This window comes from Sminthopsis crassicaudata, chromosome 1 (assembly GCF_048593235.1).
Source record: "Sminthopsis crassicaudata isolate SCR6 chromosome 1, ASM4859323v1, whole genome shotgun sequence".
In the NCBI taxonomy this organism is placed as follows: Eukaryota; Metazoa; Chordata; class Mammalia; order Dasyuromorphia; family Dasyuridae; genus Sminthopsis; species Sminthopsis crassicaudata.
In genome coordinates this window covers 592,251,420-592,273,152 of record NC_133617.1, presented here as the reverse complement: position 1 = coordinate 592,273,152, position 21,733 = coordinate 592,251,420, and the positions used below count along the sequence as shown (strand labels likewise).

The following is a 21,733-nucleotide window of genomic DNA, read 5'->3' as shown; positions in this document are numbered from 1 at the left end:
ATTTCACCTAGAATGTAACTCTCTCCAAGCCTCTCTATATTCATCCTGCTGGTCATTTCTTACAGAACAATAATATTCCATAACATCCATATAAAATAGTTTACTCAGCCATTCTCCAATTGATGGCCATCCATTAAATTTCTAATTTCTAGCCACCTCAAAGAGGGCTGCCACAAATACTTTTGCACATATAGGTCCCTTTTCCTTTTTTAATATCTTTGTAGGATATAAGCCCAGTACTAACACTGCTGGATCAAAGGGTATGGACAGATTGATAACTTTTTGAGCATAGCTCCAAATTGATCTCCAGAATGGTTGGATCCTTTCACAACTCCACCAACAATGCCTTAGTACCACTTTAGATTTTACAAAACAATTTATGTATGTTAACTCATATGACAAAGACAAATGAGATATCAGAATATGAAATATATACATACATATATTTTATTGCTTCATTTTGGATTTAGATCACATTCAGATCAATGTAAATTTAAAGTAAAGACTATTCCCCCAATTATAGTTTTAAAAGATACCTGACCTCATCTTCTACTGTGTATGTTAACTTTTTTAATAGTCAGATCATTACATTTTGAGTTTATTATAACATACAATAATTAGATACTGATCTAAATTTCATTTTTATCAGTCTTTCTGTTCTTGTAGCAATTCTTGCCCCAAAGGGAGTTCTTCCCAAATTAATTTCATAAGATTATACAAAAGTCACTCATATTTTGTCACTATGCTTCCTCACCTCTTATTCTTTCATTACTTTACTTTAATGAATCATTATTTATAATGTCATTTGTCCTCAGCCTTTACATTTTATCTATTATATTCTTTTCATAGAAGGTACATGGCTACATTCTAAGCTAAAGTTCCATACCACTAAATCTATCAGAGATCTAGGAAATCAAACTTGCACTTTTAAATTAGTCTGTTTTCACTCATTTATTATTTATTTTGCATTTGTACATTAACCTAAAATGTCTAGAACAATGGTCCTCAACTTTTTAATAGGGGGCTAGTTCACTATTCCTCAGACTGTGGGAGGGCCGGACTATAGTAAAAATAAAAACTCACACTCTGTCTCCGCCCCTCAGCCTATTTGCCATAACCCGGTGGGCCACATAAAAGTCCTCAGAGGGCCACATCTGGCCACGGGCCATAGTTTGAGAACCCCTGGTCTAGAAGTTTATTTCTGGATTGAGTGTTCAATTCCATCTTGTGAATTGCTGATCCATTTTAACACTATCTTTTGAGGGGTAATTTATTTTATTTTATTTTATTTTATTTTGATGCTGAGGCAATTGGGGCTAAGTGACTTGCCCAAGGTCACATAGCCAGGAAGTGTTAAGTGTTTGAGGTCAAATTTGAACTCAGGTCTGACTAACTTCAGGGCCGTTGCTCTATCCACTACACCAACTAGCTGCCCCTTGAGGGGTAATTTAAATAGGTTTTTACTTTTTCATGTAACATCGTTTTTAAAAATATTTTGAATTTCAAATTGTTTTTCTTTTTCATTTTTCTGCCCCCAAATAACAAGCAATTTGATATAGATTGCACATGTGCAATTACGAAAAAAAAAAAAAAAAAAAAAAAAGAAAAAGTAAAAGAAGAAACAGAACAAAAGCGAAAAACAATTCCCCCCTCCCCCCAAATGAAAATGCAATGCTTCTATCTGCATTCCAAGTCTCTATTGGTTCATTTTCTAGTTATGGATAGCATTTTCCTTTGAGTGCTTTGTACTCTGATAGATTTATTGTATTTGTTGGGAATCATTATTTTGCTGAGAAGAGTTGAGTTAATCATAGTTGGTCATTTATCATACAACATTACTGATACTGTGTACAATGTTTATTTGGTTCTCTTTATTACACTTTGCATCAGTTCTTAAAAGTATTTTCAGATTTTTCTGAAATCTACCTATTCATTATGTCTTATTCACAAGAGTATTCAATTACATTCATATACCACACCTTGTTCAGCCATTCCCCAATTGATAACCGTCCTCTAAATTTCCAAATGTTTGCCACCACAAAAAAGAACTACTTTTTTATAATCTCTTTGGGACCTAATAGTGGTATTGCTGGGTCAAAAGGGTATGTATAATTTTATGCTCCTTTGGGCATAATTCCAAATTGCCCCACAGAATGGTTGTCTCAGTTCATAGCTCCACCAACAGTGCATTGATGCCCCAGTTTTCCCACATCTTATCTAGTATTTATCATTTTCCTTTTTTGTCATATTAGCCAATCAGATAGGTTGGTGATATTACTTTAGATTGCTTTGATATTTTTCATCCAAAATCTGCTAGTTTATATTCTTTGACCATTTGTCAATTGAGATATGACTTGAATTCTTACAAATTTAACTGAGTTCTCTATATATTTGAGAAATGAAACCTTCATTAGAAACACCAGCTATAAAAAGTGTTTCCCATCTTTGTTTTCTTTCTAATTTTGGTTGCATTAATTTCTATTCTATTCTATTTCTATTCCTAACCAAGGTTATGTTGAATTCTCCAAGATAAAATGGTGAGTTGATTAGAGATTACTGTCAAATGTATATTAAACTAGCTATCTTTTGACAATTCTTTTGATGCCAAAATTCCTTAATTCCCTTCTTCTTATATTTGACTGATGTTTACTTCTAACTCAAGAGATTCTGTCATTAATTTTATAGACTCTTTAATTTTTATACTCACTAATGTGTGAGTATATACTGCATGTGAATTAATCATGTATATATTCTAATTAGAAATTAGAATATATAATGACATCTAAAACTATATGTAACATAACTTATCCTTTCTTAAAATCTAAAAATAATGATAAAGCATGCAGTATCTTATAATTCTCATTTTAAACTCTGTTTTTATGACTAAATTTCTGTTAATTCTTTTACTTGTGATTTTTTTCCTCTAATGTGAGTTTTCATATTATTTGAATTCCATGTAAATGAATGTGAGTATGTTGCAGTTCCAAAGGCCCAGTGGATTTTTAACTTTTAAAACAACCTGGATAGACTTGTGGGAAAAAATGTTAAATTGCTCAGTTTACTTTGTGTCTTTTTGAAACAACATGTCTAATATGCATAATCCGGGCCAGCCCTAAGTAAAATTGTGAAGTAGATGAAATTTATCTTCTGAAACCCTGCATACCCTTTTCTAATCGTTTTTTTTTTTTTTTCTCCTGCCTTTCAGCCCTTCTCCATCCAGCACTTAGTATTCTCATTCTAGCCCAGAAGAAAACAATTTTACCTGTTTATATTAAGATTGGCCATTTTCATTTTAAAAGAGAATTGAAAGAAAAGATCTGTGCTTAATCCAAAGAAATGCTAAAATGTCAGTTTTGGGCAGCTGGTAGAATAACATTTGTAGACATTAATGCCTTTCTGGCTACTTTTTTAGTACTTGTGACCGACCAATCCCATGTGTGGCTGGTAAATGATGAAAGTGAATCCATGTCTTATCTTTCTTGTTCTAGTCCCACTATTAAAGGCATTTGAATATGTGAAATTTATAAGTTTAGTAGATTGAGAAGTAAAGACAAACATCTATCAGTCATTTACCGCAGCACCTAGTATATGGTCAAATATTTATGATCTCATTAATTTGAATATTTCTTTTAATGGTGCAAATTATGACCTATCCTTGCCTTCTAATTCTCTGCAACATTTATAGCCCTATATTATTTCAGAACTTCACTACATAGGATATTCTCAAAGTGTTTGAGTCTTTTCTTACTGTTTCTTACAAGAACACTAGTAGAGTAATCAGATTGTCTCATCTTTACCTTTACCACACTGCCAACATATTTTCTTTTCCTATCATACATTTTCCTGATGACATATTTTACTTTCATTTTTCTTTGAAGTTTCTCATTGATTATTGCTGCAGCTTGCTCATGCCTACTATGTTTTTCAAGATCTCTTTCAACTCTAAATAAATGATTTTATAATCCCCATGCCTTTTCATTGTCCTCTGTGTCTAACTTTAATTCTTTTGGAGTCTGTCATGGTCCATATTTGTATCAGTTATACAACAATACTAGTAGAAAAAAATCACATCTAAAAGATGGAATTTTGTTTCTAGAAGAAGCTTGGAAATTACTTGAATATTTTTGATATTTAAAAGCAATCCAATGCAACTTTCAACTAAGAACTTTGTCATATTGATTGCTTTAAAAAATTGACATCATTCATTGAGTTCTATCTCTTTTAACCACCTCACCGAGACACAATGAGATAGCCTATCTCCTTGCATTAACAAGTGATTCTATTTCATCCCTTCTTTTCCTCTTCTGTCATACCCAGTCTCTCCTCATTTATTGTCAATCTCTCACTTAGGTATCATCCTCAACTCCTTATTTTCACTTTTCACATTTAAATATATTGTGAAATAGATTTTGTAGATAAGCCCCATTCTCATCCACCTCTGAAACTGCCATGATCCTGGTGCAAGCTCTCGGCACCTCATACTCAAGACTTTTGCAGTAGTCTACTAGTTGTTCTGCTTATAAAAAATCTTCCCACTCCAATGCATTTTCCACTCAACTTTCAAAGGGATCTTCAAAGTGACTTGCCACACACAGGTCTTGGCTATGTCACTGCCCATTGTCCCAAAATCTATACCTCTCTCCCTCTACATACACATACTCATTAAACTCCAATGATTCCCTATCATCTCCAGGATCAAATATACATTTATCTAATTGGTGTTCAAATCTTCTCCTCTACCAAACATACGTATACTCTGTAACCCAGTGACATTAGTCTGCTGTTCTTTGAATATAAAACTCCTTCCAACACTAGGCATTTTCACTGACTGTCCCCTATGCCTGGAATGCTCTCCCTTCTCATCTTTGCCTCCTGAGTTCCTTGTCTTCCTTCACATTGCAGTTAAAATCCAACACTGTTTAGGAAACCTTTCCCAATCCCCTGTTGATTTTAATGCCTTTATTCTTGATTATTTCCAGTTTATTCTACTTATACCTTATTTGTAGATAGTTGTTTACATTTTAGACTATGGACTTACTGAGAATAGAGATTCTCTTTTGCCTTTTTTTTTTTTTGCATTCTCCGTTCTTAGCATAGTGCTTTACATATAATAGATACTTAATAAATATTTCTTTAAATATATGAAAATTTTGTATAGATAGAAAAGAAGATAAATATATTGCTAGTGTTCATGGACAGTCAACAAACTTGCAAATTTTCAGGACTTTTTATCAACCAAATCCAAACTTAACAACATTTAACATAGAAGACATAATATGAAAGATCAGTTCTAAGGAACTTAACATGAACAAAATGTTTAAATGGGGACAAATTATTTATTTTTAATATATACATATATTTATATATTATATGTTTAAAATTCACATCTGCAATAGAGTAGCTCAAAAGAAAGGTTGATAGAATTAAGACAAAAATAATCATGTTATACAAATGAGGTAAGAGGAAGAATAGACATAGAGAGGCATTAGAGGAGGAAGAGTTGTGTTGAAAACCTCATATTGGTAATGGGTTCAATAGGCAACATTACAAATATACCATGAAGGGGTATAGCACCCTCCAAAATCTGTAAAGAAATAAGGGGGGGAGGGTGATGGGTGGTTGGGAAGCAAAAGGTGAGGGAAGAAGACAAGGGAAGGAGCCCTTGGGAGAAGATTAAGTAATAGCAAAGTTCGTTATGGAGCAGCTTTTAATTAAAGAGGCAATAGGGACAGTAAAGAAGTGTAGGGGGGGTAGTGAGTGTGTGAGCATGTATATGTAATATATCTACATATATGTGTATGTGTATATACATATACATATATATATATACACACACACCTAAATATCTCTTAATTGTAGGTTGCTTTATGTGATGAGGGGGATGAAAAGGGGAAAAAAGAATAAAATAAATAAGGTGCGCAGCAGAGAACCAAAGAATTTACAAGAAAGTAAAGAAAAAGTGGAAATTCATGAATATAACTTCTACTAAAGTACACACACACACACACACACACACATATACTTTCTTAATCTTAAGTAATTTGTTGTTATATGTTCTATTAGGCACATGACAATGTTCTCTTCTTCTTCTTCTTAATTTTTTTTTAATGAAATTTTTTTAAATGAAAAGGGGAGCATTTTCTTCACAACATATTGAAGTTGTAGCAGCAACATGGGTCACTGGAAAAATAATTGATCTTGGAGTCGTCCACATATCAGTGAGACAGCCAAGAGAGGCTTGAGAGAGTACCAGTTTTGTCCCTTGCTACTTGTACAACATGGGGCAAATTGTTTAATTGCCCTGAACTTCAGTTTTCTTGTCTATAAAACAAGGAAAATGGATTAGATGATTTTAAAAGACCCTTCCAACTCTACATTTTTGATCATATGATCTGCAGCAATCATTATCCAGGTCTTACATATGAGGAAAGTGAGAACTGGGAGAATTAAGTGTCCTCTCCATAGTCATATACTTAATATTAAGTTTCTAATCTTGGATTCAGATTCATGTTTTTCCTGACCCTGAATTCACATCTCTTTCTACTACATCATGGTGCTCCTCCTTGCATGTTTCATATATAATTATTTTAACATTAGGAGTCCTTTAAAAACTATTTAATCTTTTAAATAAAACTCATCAATAATAGAGTATTGGTTATTGTATTTTCTCCCACTTTGAAGCAATATAAATTGATATTTTAAAAATAATTTTCAGTTATTTTAATTATTTATTTTATGAGTATAATTTTTCCAAAGATGTGAAAATGATTTAGAAAATGTCAGCTGTACCTATATTATTCAGTTACTTTTGCTAGAATATGTAAATTTGTTCATAGTTCATCTTTTCTGGCCTGGTATACTGACAAACTACCCATTTAAAGAGCAATTTCTATTAGTTGGGGGGATGGTGAGGAATGGAGAGCAGAGGTTAATTGCCTCCCCACCATCTCAAAGTTAGTCCTTCAAACTAAGAATAAAATATTGGAGCAAATGACCATTTTTATCTCATCCAGCATGAAAATTGTATGGAATCTAACAATAGGAAAATTACTCTTTTATAAAGCAATCTTTTTTTTGTTTGTTTGACAACTCAGAATGGTTTTTCATAGTGAGACAAAACCTGTCTTCCTGTTAATTTCTGTTATTGTCCTAGTTCTACCTTTTGGAGCTATCCAGAATAAATTTCTATTCAACATGAATCTGTACAGTATCTGAAAACGGCTGTCATATCATGTGACTTACACAATCCATCAGACTATTAATAAAAATATTGATCAGGAGAAAGTTAAAAAAAAACAAACACTCTGTTACTGATATATATTTGTGGTAAGTTGCATCATAAATGTCCCTACTTCTCAAGCTCTGGGAGAGAGTCTTTGAAAGTTTTAGCTTCATATCTTAGAGTTGAAGGGACTTAAATACCTCTCTTTCATCTATCAAATCATTAGTAAAAATATTGATCAGGAGAAAGCAAAAAGCAACTGATGAGATTTCAGATGAAGAAAGGAAAGTAAAAATACAGCTTCTATGGTTCCCTCAGATGCTTTTAGGTAAGAGATGTTTTTATTCAGGTCTATAGATTGAATCCCATGTCAATCTCTGGTAGCCATGTAAGTACCATCTTTCACATATTAAATTGTGAGAAGACAACTGGATGAGAGTAGCCTTTGGTTTTCTGGTTACATAGAAAAGAAGAAAAAAACACACCCTATTTCAGGTGGTAGTTTTTCTCTAGCCTTCAAGCTCTGGGATAGGGTCTGTAAAATTTTTATCTTCATATCTTTACAGTTGAAAGGATGTAAAACAATTCTCAGTTCAGATCAACATACTTTGTAAGATGATGACTCTTAGGAAGATAGAAAAGGATCTTTTCTAAAACTTTTAAGAAAGTTCTTTAGCATTGTAAGTATACCAAAAGCTATTCTGCTATGCCCCCTTTAAAATTTTTGTAACATACTCTAGGAACATATTACTTTTATGGTAGATATAAATACACATAATGTCATGTAGAAATCAAATTCTATTCAAAGGACTTGCATTCTGAGTTGTGATACTAAAAAGTGTTTTATCAGGATTACCTACCCTGGGTAGGAATAACCTACCTAGCAAAACTGAATAGAATCCTTTACCAGGAAATAATGGATATTTAAGGAAATAGAGGACTTTTAAGCATTTCTAGTGAAAAGACCAGCGCTGAATAGAAAAATAAGACTTCAAATACAAGACTCAAGAGAAGAATAAAAAGGTAATGATGAAAGAAAAATCATAAGACACGCAGTAAGGTTAAAACTCTTTACTTTTCTGTATGAGAAGATGATACATGTAAATTCTAAAATCCTTTTTATTATTAGGGAAGGTAGAAGGATCATGTATAGAAAGAGGTCATGAAGCTGAGTCTGTTCTGTTAAAATGCTGTTAAAAATAACGTGGATAGGCAAAAAAAGATGCCCCCAGGAAAGGGGAAAGGGAAAGATTGAATGGGGAAAATTATCTCATATAAAAGAGGAGCACAAGGAAGAACTCTCATTTATAAGAAGAAATGGTATGGGTAGGAAGCAATGCTTAAAACATCTAAATTCATTCAAAGAGGGAAATAATATGCAAACATATATGTATATATACATATATATAGGTATATAGATACACACACATACTTAATTGGCAACAGAAATCTATCTTACTAGCAAAGAATTAGTAAAGGTAAGGGAAAGGAGAAAAGGGAGGTGGGAAGGAGGAAGCAAGGCAGAATTTAAAAATAAGGCAGAAAGAAAGAAGGCAGTTGTCCAGAAACAAAACCAATTTTAGAGAGATAGACTTAAAAAAAGAACAGGAAAATAGAAGTAGATAAAAAAATTGATTAAGAGCAAAATCCAAGAATATGTCTTTTTAAAAGAAACACTTTAAACAGAGATACACAAATTAAAATAAGAACTGGAGCAGAATATATTATGCTTCAGATGAGGTTTAAAAAAAGACAGATGTAGCAACGATGATCTCATACAAATTAAAGCAAAAATAGACCTAGGTAAAAGGGATATGCAGGGAAACCAAGTCTTGCTAAAAGGTATCATAGACAAGTACACAGAAGTAATATCAACACCAAATGACATAGCATCTAGATTTTTCATAAAGGAAAGATTAAATGAGTTTCATAAGGAAAATGGGAAACCTCAACTTTCCCTTCTTAGAACTAGATAAATCTAATCATTAAATAAAACAAAAAAGTTTACATGAATAGATTTTTTAGAAAAGTTAGATATGATAGACCTCTGGAGGAAATTGAATAGTAATAGAAAGGAATATTCTTTTCTTTTCTTTCTTTTTTTTATAATTTTTTTTATTTTAATTATAGCATTTTATTGACAGAACAAAATCATGGGTAATTTTTACACCATTGTTCCTTGCACTCACTTCTGTTACAACTTTTCCCATCCCTCCCTCCACCGCCTCCCCTAGATGGCAGGTAGTCATATACATGCTAAACATGTTAAAGTATTTCCTAGATACAATATATGTGTGCAGATCCGTACAGTTCTCTTGTTGCACAAGAAAAATTGGATTCAGAAGGTAAAATTAACAGTTTACACTCATTTCCCAGTGTTCCTTTTCTGGATGTAGCTGATTCTGTCCATCATTGATCAATTGGAATTGGATTAGCTCTTCTCTATGTTGAAGATATCCACTTCCATCAGAATACATCCTCATACAGTATCATTGTTGAAGTGTATAATGATCTTCTGGTTCTGCTCGTTTCACTTAGCATCAGTTGATGTAAGTCTCTCCAAGCCTCTGTGTATTCCTCCTGTTGGTCATTTCTTACGGAACAATAATATTCCATAACATTCATATACCATAATTTACCCAACCATTCTCCAATTGATGGACATCCATTCATTTTCCAGTTTCTAGCCACTATGAAAAGGGCTGCCACAAACATTTTGGCACATACAGGTCCCTTTCCCTTTTTTAGTATTTCCTTGGGATATAAGCCCAGTAGTAGTATGGCTGGGTCAAAGGGTATGCACATTTTGATAACTTTTGGGGCATAATTCCAGATTGCTCTCCAGAATGGTTGGATTCTTTCACAACTCCACCAACAATGCATCAGTGTCCCAGTTTTCCCACAGCCCCTCCAACATTCGTCTTTATTTGTTCCTGTCATCTTAGCCAATCTGACAGGTGTGTAATGATATCTCAGAGTTGTCTTAATTTGCATTTCTCTGATCAATAGTGATTTGGAACACTCTTTCATATGAGTGGAGATAGTTTTAATTTCATCATCTGAAAATTGTCTGTTCATATCCTTTGACCATTTATCAATTGGAGAATGGTTTGATTTCTTATAAATTAAAGTCAATTCTCTGTATATTTTGGAGATGAGGCCTTTATCAGAACCTTTAACTGTAAAAATGTTTTCCCAATTTGTTACTTCCCTTCTAATCTTGTTTGCATTAGTTTTGTTTGTGCAGAAACTTTTTAATTTGGTGTAATCAAAATGTTCTATTTTGTGATCAATAATGGTCTCTAGTTCTCCCTTGGACACAAACTCCTTCCTCCTCCACAAGTCCCAGAGGTAAACCATCCCATGTTCCTCCAATTTATTTATGATTTCATTCTTTATGCCTAAATCTTGGACCCATTTTGATCTTATCTTAGTATGTGGTGTTAAATGTGGGTCCATGCCTAGTTTCTGCCATACTAATTTCCAGTTTTCCTGGCAGTTTTTGTCAAATAATGAATTCTTATCCCAAAATTTGGGATCTTTGGGTTTGTCAAACTCTAGATTGCTATTTTTATTCGCTATCTTGCCCTGTGAACCTAACCTATGCCACTGATCAACTAGTCTGTTTCTTAGCCAATATCAAATGGTTTTGGTGACTGTTGCTTTATAATACAATTCTAGATCAGGTACAGCTAGACCACCTTCACTTAATTTTTTTTTCATTACTTCCCTTGAAATTCTCGACCTTTTGTTGTTCCATATGAATTCTGTTGTTATTTTTTCTAGGTTATTAAAATAGTTTCTTGGGAGTCTGATTGGTATAGCACTAAATAAATAGATTAGTTTAGGGAGTATTGTCATCTAAATTATATTCGCTCGGCCTATCCAAGAGCACTGAATGTCTTTCCAATTATTTAAATCTGACTTTATTTTTGTGGCAAGTGTTTTGTAATTTTGCTCATATAATTCCCAACTCTCCTTTGGTAGATATATTCCCAAATATTTTATACTATCGACCGTTATTTTGAATGGAATTTCTCTTTGTATCTCTTGCTGTTGGATTGTGTTGGTAAAGTATAAAAATGCTGAGGATTTATGTGGATTTATTTTGTATCCTGCAACTTTGCTAAAATTCTGAATTATTTCTAATAGCTTTTTAGCAGAGTCTTTGGGGTTCTCTAAGTATACCATCATGTCATCTGCGAAAAGTGATAATTTGATTTTCTCATTTCCTACTCTTAATTCCTTGAATCTCTTTCTCTGCTCTTATTGCCAAGGCTAGAGTTTCTAGTACTATATTGAATAGTAATGGTGATAGTGGGCAACCTTGTTTCATTCCTGATCTTACAGGGAAAGGTTCTAGTTTATCACCATTACATATGATGTTTACTGAAGGTTTTAAATATATGCTCCTTATTATTTTAAGGAATAGTCCATTTATTCCTATACTCTCCTTCAATCCCTATTTTTTCAAATTGTTTACATAGCATTGGAGTTAGTTGTTCTTTAAATGTTTGGTAGAATTCACATGTAAATCCATCTGATCCTGGGGACTTTTTCTTAGGAAGTTGGTTAATAGCTTGTTCAATTTCTTTTTTTGAGATGAAACTATTTAGACTACTTACTTCTTCCTCTGTTAATCTGGGCAAGCTATATTTTTGAAGGTATTCTTCCATTTCATTTAAGTCATCGAATTTATCGGCATAAAGTTGAGCAAAGTAGCTCCTAACTATTATTCTAATTTCCTCTTCATTAGTGGTGAGTTCACCCTTTTCATTTTCAAGACTAACAATTTGCTTTTTCTCTTTCCTTTTTTAAATCAGGTTTACTAAGGGTTTGTCTATTTTGTTGGGTTTTTTTATAGAACCAACTCTTAGTTTTATTAATTAATTCAATAGTTTTTTTACTTTCATTTTTATTAATCTCACCTTTTATTTTTTGAATTTCAAGTTTTGTGTTTGTCTGGGGGTTTTTAATTTGTTAAGCCCAATTCGTTGGCCCTCTCTTTCTCTATTTTATGCAAGTAGGCTTTTAGAGATATAAAACTTCCCCTTATTACTACTTTGGCTGTATCCCACACATTTTGGTATGATGTCTCATTATTGTCATTTTCTTGGGTGAAGTTATTAATTATGTCTATGATTTGCTGTTTTACCCAATCATTCTTTAGTATAAGATTATTTAGTTAACAATTATTTTTTGGTCTATTTTCCCCTGGCTTTTTATTAAATGTAATTTTGATTGCATTGTGGTCTGAAAAGGATGCATTTACTATTTCTGCCTTACTGCATTTGATTTTGAGGTTTTTATACCCTAGCATATGATCAATTTTTGTATAGGTTCCATGAACTGCTGAGAAGAAAGTATATTCCTTTCTGTCTCCATTTAGCTTTCGCCAAAGATCTATCATATCAAACTTTTCTAATATTCTATTTACCTCTTTGACTTCTTTCTTATTTATTTTGTGGTTTAATTTATCTAATTCTGAGAGTGCAACGTTGAGATCTCCCACTATTATAGTTTTGCTATCTATTTCTTCTTGCAGCTCTCTTAATTTCTCTTTTAAGAATTTAGATGCTGCACCACTTGGTGCATATATGTTTAATATTGATACTGCTTCATTATTGATGCTAACCTTTAGCAGGATATAATGCCCTTCCTTATCTCTTTTAATTAGATCAATTTTTGTTTTTGCTTGATCTGAGATGAGGATGGCTACTCCTGCTTTTTTGGTTTTGCCTGAAGCATAATAGATTCTGCTCCACCCTTTTACTTTTAGTTTGAATGTCTCACCCTGTTTCAGGTGTGTTTCCTGTAAACAACATATAGTAAGATTCTGACTTTTAATCCAGTCTGCTAACTGCTTCCTCTTTATGAGGCAGTTTGCCCCATTCACATTTATGGTTAGAATAACTAATTCTATATTGCTTGCTGTCCTATTAACCCCTGCTTAGGCTTTTCCCCTTTCCTTCCCTCTTACCCCCCCTATCCAGTATTAAACTTATGAACACCACTTGCTTTTCATAGCCCTCCCTTTTTAGGATCCCTCCACCCTTAAAAGTTCCTCCCCTTATTTTACCCCTTTTCCTCGAAATTTTTGTATTCTCTTCCCCTTAGCTTACTCCTTCCCTTTCACTTTTCAATGAAGTGGAAGAAGTTTCACCATAAATCGAATATGTCTATTGATACACACTATGTTCATCTCCCTCCTTTCTTTCTCTCAGATATGATAGGTTACCTTTGCCTCTTCATGAGATGTAGTACCATTACTTTACACTTTTTTTATGATACAATTTCCTTTCCACCTCTAGTTTCTAGGACAAATTATACATGTGCTCTTTACATATTTTTTTTTTGGCAGAAGTATAGTTCTCAAGATTTCTTTTTACCTTTTTAGAAATCTCTTGAGTTCTGTATTTGAAGATCAAACCTTTTATGTAGGTCTGGTTTTTTCATCAAGAATAGATGGAATTCATTTATTTCGTTAAATGTCCATCTTCTTCCCTGGAAAACGATGCTCATTCTTGCTGGGTAAGTTATTCTTGGCTGTATACCAAGTTCCTTAGCCTTTCGGAATATCATATTCCAGGCCCTTCGTTCTTTTAATGTAGACGCTGCTAGATCCTGGGTTATCCTTATTGTGGCTCCTCCATATCTGAATTGATTTTTTTCTAGCAGCTTCCAATATCTTTTCCTTTGTCTGATGATTCTTGAACTTGGCCACTATGTTTCTTGGCATTTTGATTTTAGGGTCCCTTTCAGTAGGTGATCGATGAATTTTTTCAATGTCTATTGTACCCTCTGTTTCCAAAACGTCTGGGCAGTTCTTTTTGATAATTTCCTGGAAAATAGTGTCCAAGCTCTTTTTTTCCTCCCATTTTTCAGGGAGTCCGATTATTCGCAAATTGTCTCTCCTGGATCTGTTTTCCAGGTCTGTTGTCTTTCTAATAAGGTACTTGACATTCTTTTCAATTGTTTCATTTCTCTGGTTTTGCTTGACTACCTCTTGGTTTCTCCTTGAGTCATTCATTTCTACTTGTTCGAGTCTAATTTTCAATGATGTATTTTCTTCACTCACTTTTTTTATATCTTTTTGAAATTGTCCAATTGTGTTTTTATCTTCTATGGAGTTTTTTTCCATTTTATCCATTTTATTTTTTAAAGAGCTGATTTCTTTATCGAGCTCACTAATCCTGTTTTCCTTGGAGTTGTTTGCCCTTTCCAATTCACTGATTTTGTTTCTCAATGATTTGATTTCTTTATCCACTCTGTCTTTAAATGCGTGGAATAACTTCTCCAGGCTCTCTTGCCAAGCTTCCCTTTCCTTTTCCCATTTCTCTTCTAACTCTCTTATGAGACCCTTTTTGATTTCCTCTATGAGATTCTTTTGTATTGAGGAGCAGATCATATCCCCCTTAGGGTATTTCTCTGGGGAAAGTCTGTTTTTAGTCTCCTCAGTATTTGAAGTCTACTCATTATCAATACAGAAACTGTCAATGGTTAGAGCCCTTTTGAATTTTTTGTTCATTTTGTCAAGAGCAGAATGGAAGAAAACAAACTGATGAGAAACAATTGGTCTGTTTTGGGGGGGATGGGGCTGGATGGTATTAATGGGCTTCCTCTACAGACTGGGGGTAGGGCAGCAGAGAGCCACTAACAGGACAGGGATGACTGCGCTGAGTCTGCACTCTGAGGCTCTGAGAACGTGCTGAGTCACTCCAGGTAGGGGGTTGGGGGGTGGCGGTTCCGGGGGTTTTAATCCTCACCTCCGGTGTTTACACCCTCTCTGCCGCTCCTGGCTTGCTGCCAAGACGGAGTATCCACAGTGGGGTAAAAGCCTTTTCCCAGAAATGGCAGAGATCGTACCCCTCCCCCTCTGGTCTGAGCTGTGTGAGCTGCCTGTCTCACTCTGGATGCCTGCCCTCAGTCTGCGCCCAGTCTGTTCAACCCTCCCCCGAGCAAACACAGACCTTCTCTGGCGAATTTCAAGGATGTCATCTCTTGGTGATTATTTGTGGGTTTCTTTTCTGGTCAAGCATTAACTCTAAGGCTTGTCATGAAGTAAGTTCTGAGAGTAAATGCGGAGCTCAAGCAGCTGTCTGCCTCCACGCCATCTTGGCTGGAAACCGGAATATTATTTTCTTAGCTGCACATGGAACCTGCACACAACCTCACTACCAAATCGAGAAAGGCATAAATACTAAATGCAACCTTTTCAGATCATGATGCAATAAAAATTACATATAATAAAGGGCAGAAACTAGACATAGACTGACATCTCACACATATGCCAAGATAAGGTCAAAATGGTTAAGTGATTTAGACATAAAAGGTGATATAAGTAAACTAGGTAAGCATGGAAAAATAAGGGAAGAGTTTATGACCAAATAAGAGAGAGGATCATGGAAAATAAAATGGATAATTTTGATTGCATAAATTTCAAAAGCATTTGCACAAAGTGAATATGGCTACAGTTAGAAGGAAAGCCAGAAACTTGGTGAGAATTTTGCAGCAAATTTCTCTGTTAAAGGTGTGGTTTCTCAAATATTTAGAGAAGTAGCTGAATTTGTGAAAATAAGAGCTATTTCTCATTTGAAAAGTGGTCAAAGGAAATGGTCAAGTAGTTTTTAGATGAAGAAATTAAAGCTATCTATAATCATATAAAAATCCTTCAAATCACTACGGATTAGAGAAATGCAAATTAAAATAATTCTGAAACATTACCTCACATTTATCAGATTACCATTATACACTCCAACAATGATACTGTACGAGGATGTATGCTGATGGAAATGGATTTCTTCAACATAGAGAAGAGCTAATCCAATTCCAATTGATTAATGATGGACAGAACCAGCTACACCCAGAAAAGGAACACTGGGAAATGAATGTAAACTGTTATTTTACCTTCTGAATCCAATTCTTCCTGTGCAACAAAAAATTCGGTTCTACACACATATATTGTATCTAAATTTTACTGTAATATATTTAACATATATAGGACTGCTTGCCATCTGGGGGAGGGGGTTGGGGGAGGAAGGGAAAAAATCTGAATAGAAGTAAATGCAAGGGATAATGTTGTAAAAAATTACCCATGCATATGTACTGTCAAAAAATGTTATAATTATAAAATAAAATAAAAAATTAAAAAAAAAAACAAAACATTTATCAGATTACCTAACATGACAGAAAAGGAAAATTACAAATGCTAAATGCTGAGGGGGAAATAAGTACATTATTGAAATATTGGTGGAGTGGTGTACTAATCTGACAATTTTGAAGAACACTTTGGAAGTATGTTCAAAGTGTCCATAATGCCCCTGGACCTAGCAATAAATATCACTATTTAGTTCTGTAGTCCAAAGAAATGAAAGAGATAAAAAATGTTGTATTTGTACAAAAATATAGCAGTTCTTTTTGTTGTAGCAAACAATTGAAAATTGAGGGAAAGTTTATTCTTAAAAGTCAAATTAAAATGCAAGGATCTTAACCCCCAACATATTATCTAATTATTTTTATCATTGTGTGATAAATAATTTTTATTAAGTAGCCATAGCTTAGGCTAATTAAATCATTCATCTTCATTATTAATTACTATTTTTATTAAATATTACCAGTGTGGGCATGCTAAGTTATCAGAGGTATACAGGGTTGCTTTTTTCCTTTGGAATTTATCTCCCTGGACTTGAAAGATTTATATTTCCATCTTTCTATGTGTCTTAAAGTGGACTTTATCCATAGTTTCTGCCTTATACTGCTGACTAATCTAACTTCCATTCTGCCACACTCATAAATTTTTGGCTAAAATGCTTTTTTATGGCCAGAAAAGTTTGGGAGATCTCATTTATTACAGCTTTATGTTGAACAGTCTTATATAGATCCTGATGCCTTGTGAACATTTCAAAGATCCATATTCATCAGATTTGTTTTTAATAATTGGCCTTTTGAGATATTTTAAATGGGCATTTTTGTCTAGATGCTAAGCTATGTGAAAAATGACTTTCTAAATCTCTGATTTCAACAAATGAATTTCCACCAAGGGCTTAACATCCTCATTAGTGTTCTTTGAAAAGTACAATGAGCTGTTACTGATTGTCAGGGCTAATGGATCATTTGGTTATCCTAGATAATAATTGGCATATGCAAAAAAAAAAAATGAAAGAAAGAAGGAAAGAAATCCTACTTCTTAGTAGGATTTAATGAACAGATCTAATGAACAGCACATTTATGGTTTTCTTTTTTCTCTTTAACACTGATACTCCTAATGAAGAGTACTGTTTGCAAAGGGGAGTGGGACAAGGGAGAGCATTAATAAACTGATAACCAGAGAAAGACAAAGAGGAAGGGAAAAGCATGTGGATAATTCACAAGCTGAATAATTAGTTACTAACTAAAATTTGAATACCTATGAGGCATACTGATTTTTTTTTTGTCTCTTGACATGAATCTTATCTTTATAATTGTACCTTTCTCCCCCCCTTGCGTTTCAAATAACTCTCATACAATTATCACGATCAAAACATGCTAACATTTTGGATTATTCTCCATTCATTCCCATTTATCTTCCACACATGGGCCTGGAAACACATATACACATATACTCTATATACATATATGTGTATATATACACTCTCTCTCTCTCTCTCTCTCTCTCTCTCTCTCTCTCTCTCTCTCTCTCTCTCTATATATATATATATATATATATATATATATATATATATATATATATATATATATATATACATACACACACACTCTCAACATGATAAGCCACTGGGATAGGAAAAAGGCTGAAAAAGATCATAGATTTTCATATCTGATGAGATACCAGTAGCATAGCTTCCAGACCAAAAAACCATTCAGTTTTTACTACTACCATCTTGTATTCTCTTGCCCCCTTTCTGGATATGCAATTATAAAGTAGAGGTATCTTTGTAGGGTAGGGGGCCTTCTTATTTAGGAGCCCAGACTGGTAATTTAATTAATATTTTTAAAAATATTTATTAAGCAACCAATACTTGGTATGGAGAGAGAGATGCAAAGTTTAAATAATGGACAATATCCTAACCTTCTTAGAGATTAGATTATAGAAGATGGGTAACAGACAAACACAAATAAATAAAATTTTGACAGTTAAGTGTCAGAGGCAAAAAAAAGTGCTGTGTCATAATATCCTTCTGACAGTAGGTAAATCTGAATAAACTTCAGCTAAATTAAAATAATTTTATTGTTATACCCATGATTTCCAAGAATTGTTGAAAAAAATGTTAGTTGTTTGATTAGAAACAAAAGTATTCATATGAGCATGCATATTTTTAGCCCCAGATTTGTTTATACATGTTTTCATGCTATCCAGATAATTTTGTTGTTTAGGTATCTAAGTTCCATGTACTATATTATTTTTCCCTGTTTTCTGTGAAAATTTTTCTACCATTCCTGATATTTTCTAGAAACATTGCAGGTCTTATTAATTACAAAGGCTATTCATTGATGCTATAGAAAACCTCCACTTTCCATAATGATTCTTAATTTATGCTTATATGAAGAGCTCGGCCTTTTTGTGTTTTTGTTTCATAGACTTTGAATAATGATGTGAGTACAGATGATGACAATGAATGTACAGAAGAAAAGGAAAGCTATATCTGTGCCGTGTGTCTGGATGTTTATTTCAACCCATATATGTGCTACCCTTGTCACCACATCTTCTGTGAACCTTGCCTCCGGACCCTGGCCAAAGACAACCCGACGAGCACACCCTGTCCATTGTGTCGGACAATCATTTCTAGAGTCTTTTTCCAGACAGGTAACTTTCCTCTTTTGTTTCAGCTATTAGAGTGTTCTGGCATGCATGGATACACACACACACACACACACACACACACACACACACACACACGTATATGTATGTGTGTATATATATATATACGTATATATATACATATATATGTATATATATACACACATTTATAAATTTAAAAATGTTTTATACAATGTAAGAGAAGAAAAATTCTTGAAAGCAGTACATACTGGATAGAGTTTTATATAATTACCATATAAAATTTTAATCTATCAATTCCTTATTTATAGATTCAGATTTACATGTTACAAAAAGACTTGCTTATATGCTTTCATTATTATGAAATGAGTTGTTTAGTTACTTAAAGTATCACTTAGTCTGAGTTGTTTTATTTATTATGAAGGATACTTGCTCATTTTTCTAGGGAATGTGATTCTTTTTTAAAACCAAAATTTAATTCCTTTTTCTTAAATGTAATGACAGACATTCAAGTCAATGACAAACACAGCCTCTTTCCTTTCTAGAAACAATGATAAGCATTGATTTCCCAGAGGAAGGGGTAGAAATGGGAAGGGGGGGAGGAACATGGTCTCTAAAATCATGAATCAGCAGCAAAGAGGTGTAGCAAACATGATAACTGGGATAAGGTGAAGCATGGTTAGGAATTTGGACTCAGGAAGAAGATATAATGGCTTCGTACCAATAAGATCAACATAAGTCCACTGCAGGAATATCAAAACTAAATGTCAGCTGTCCCCAGGTGTGAACTCAGTTGAATCCTGTTTAAAAGGTGGTATAGCAATAGTGTCAGAGTGACGTGGAAGGAAAATAATGAGAGAAGCATGAGCCAACTAGACGTACAAGGCTCTCACCAGCCATGACCGTATAGGTCTAAGGTAGGTATCCCATATTTATCATCTCAATGACATATCTAAGTTATGTCTATTAAATCATAGCAACTCAAATGAATGGATTCTATGAATCAGTTTCCTGGTTTTAAAATGTCATGAATACATGAAGGGACTACATTTTCATCAGTTTGAGACCTCTATCTAACAAGATAAAACAAGGCATCTATCACCAAGTGACTTGATTAAAGTCACACATCTAGGTGGTATTTGAACTCAGGTCTTCCTCACTTAAAGCCCACAACTATTTCATCTGTATCATGCCAGGCAGTGGATAGTGGCACAGTGAAGAGAGAGGTAGACTTGGAAGTCAGAAAGACCTAAGTTCAGAATCAACAGACAATATCTGTGTTAAACTAAGGAAAGTGTTTATTTTATTTTTTATTTTGTTACCTTTTAGATCTGAACTCATCCCTCCTTCCCCATCCCACATTTTATTTAAAAAAAAATATGATGGGGCATCTAGATGGAGCAGTGGATATAGAGTACCACCCCTGGAGTCAGGAGGACCTGAGTTCAAATTTGGCCTCAAAACACTTAATACTTACTATGTGACCCTGGAGAAGCCACTTAATCCCAATTACCTTACAAAAAAACAAACATACAGTGTATATTTATCAATTCTTTCTCTGGAGGTAGATAGCATTTTTTTCTGCAGATAATTTGTGGTTGATTTGAATATTTATAACACTCAAAATAACTTAGCCATTCAGTTATTCTTCAAACTATTGCTGTTTGTATAAAACATTCTCTTGGTTCTGCTCATTTCACTCTTTATTATTTTCTGCAGGTCTTTCCATGCTTTTTTTCCCCCCTAAAATCAACCTGCTCATCATTTCCTGTGATACTGAGCAAGTTAATTAACCTTTGTTTATTTTGGTTGCCTCATTTGTAAAATGGGAATAATAGGTGGTTGTGAGACTCAAAGGAGATAATATATATAAAGTGCTTGACACCTTCCCTGGTATAGAATAGGCACTTGAGGATCTGCCTTTCTTCCTCTCAAAATATATATTTAATGTTGATTGTAAAAAAAGATTTGGAGCAAGCAAATTAAAAGTAAGCAGGACATTAAATGAATCTTAACTTAATAGAAGTTTGGAGTTTATATTAGTCTCATAATAAAATTTGGTAGACATTCTTATGTAATGAATAATTGAATCCTAAATAGGATAAAAACAGATAACACAAATTTAGAGTCAAAAGACCAGAATGTCAACCCTAATTCTACTCTTTTCTAATTCTTTAGCTTTGTAGAAGCCATGTAATCTCTCTATACCTCATTTTTCTTTTCTTTTTATTTAACGGATTTTATAATCAAGGATTTTGAAAGTCCCTCCGAATTCCACTCTCAATATGTCTCAATATGAATCAATATGATCATATTCTTTCACACCTGAGTTATCTCTGTGTCTTTCTCTCTGTCTTTTTCTCATACTTCTCTTCCCTTTCTCTGTTGCTTTCAGACTTGCCTAAATCTCCATTCTCTATCCTGAAAAATAAAAACTCTTCACTAGATCCTATCATTCCCTCAAACTCTTGTCTTATGTCTCATCTTACCTCCCTCTACTCCCTTTCTGCCAGCCTTCTTGAAAAAACTCTGTTGCTACACTTGGTGCCTCCATTTCCTCTCTTCCAATGCTTTCCTCAGGCTTCTGACCTCATCAATGCATCTGAAATTGTTCTTTCCAGTGTTTCCAAAGAGATTTTAATTGCTAGATAGATTTTCTTGGACGTCATCCTTTTTGAGTACTCTGCTGCATTTCACACTATTGCCAATACTCTCATACTCTCTTCACTCTGAAA

The 21,733-nt window shown here is 33.7% G+C and overlaps 1 protein-coding gene across 1 annotated transcript in view; it reads left to right on the top strand.

The window, feature by feature from the left end:
• Positions 1-21,733, top strand: part of RNF180 (ring finger protein 180) — a 167,360-nt gene that overhangs the window by 104,143 nt on the left and 41,484 nt on the right. Inside the window, 1 exon segment of the mRNA XM_074282123.1 lies at positions 18,800-19,025. Coding sequence (XP_074138224.1) covers positions 18,800-19,025 — 226 coding nt within the window.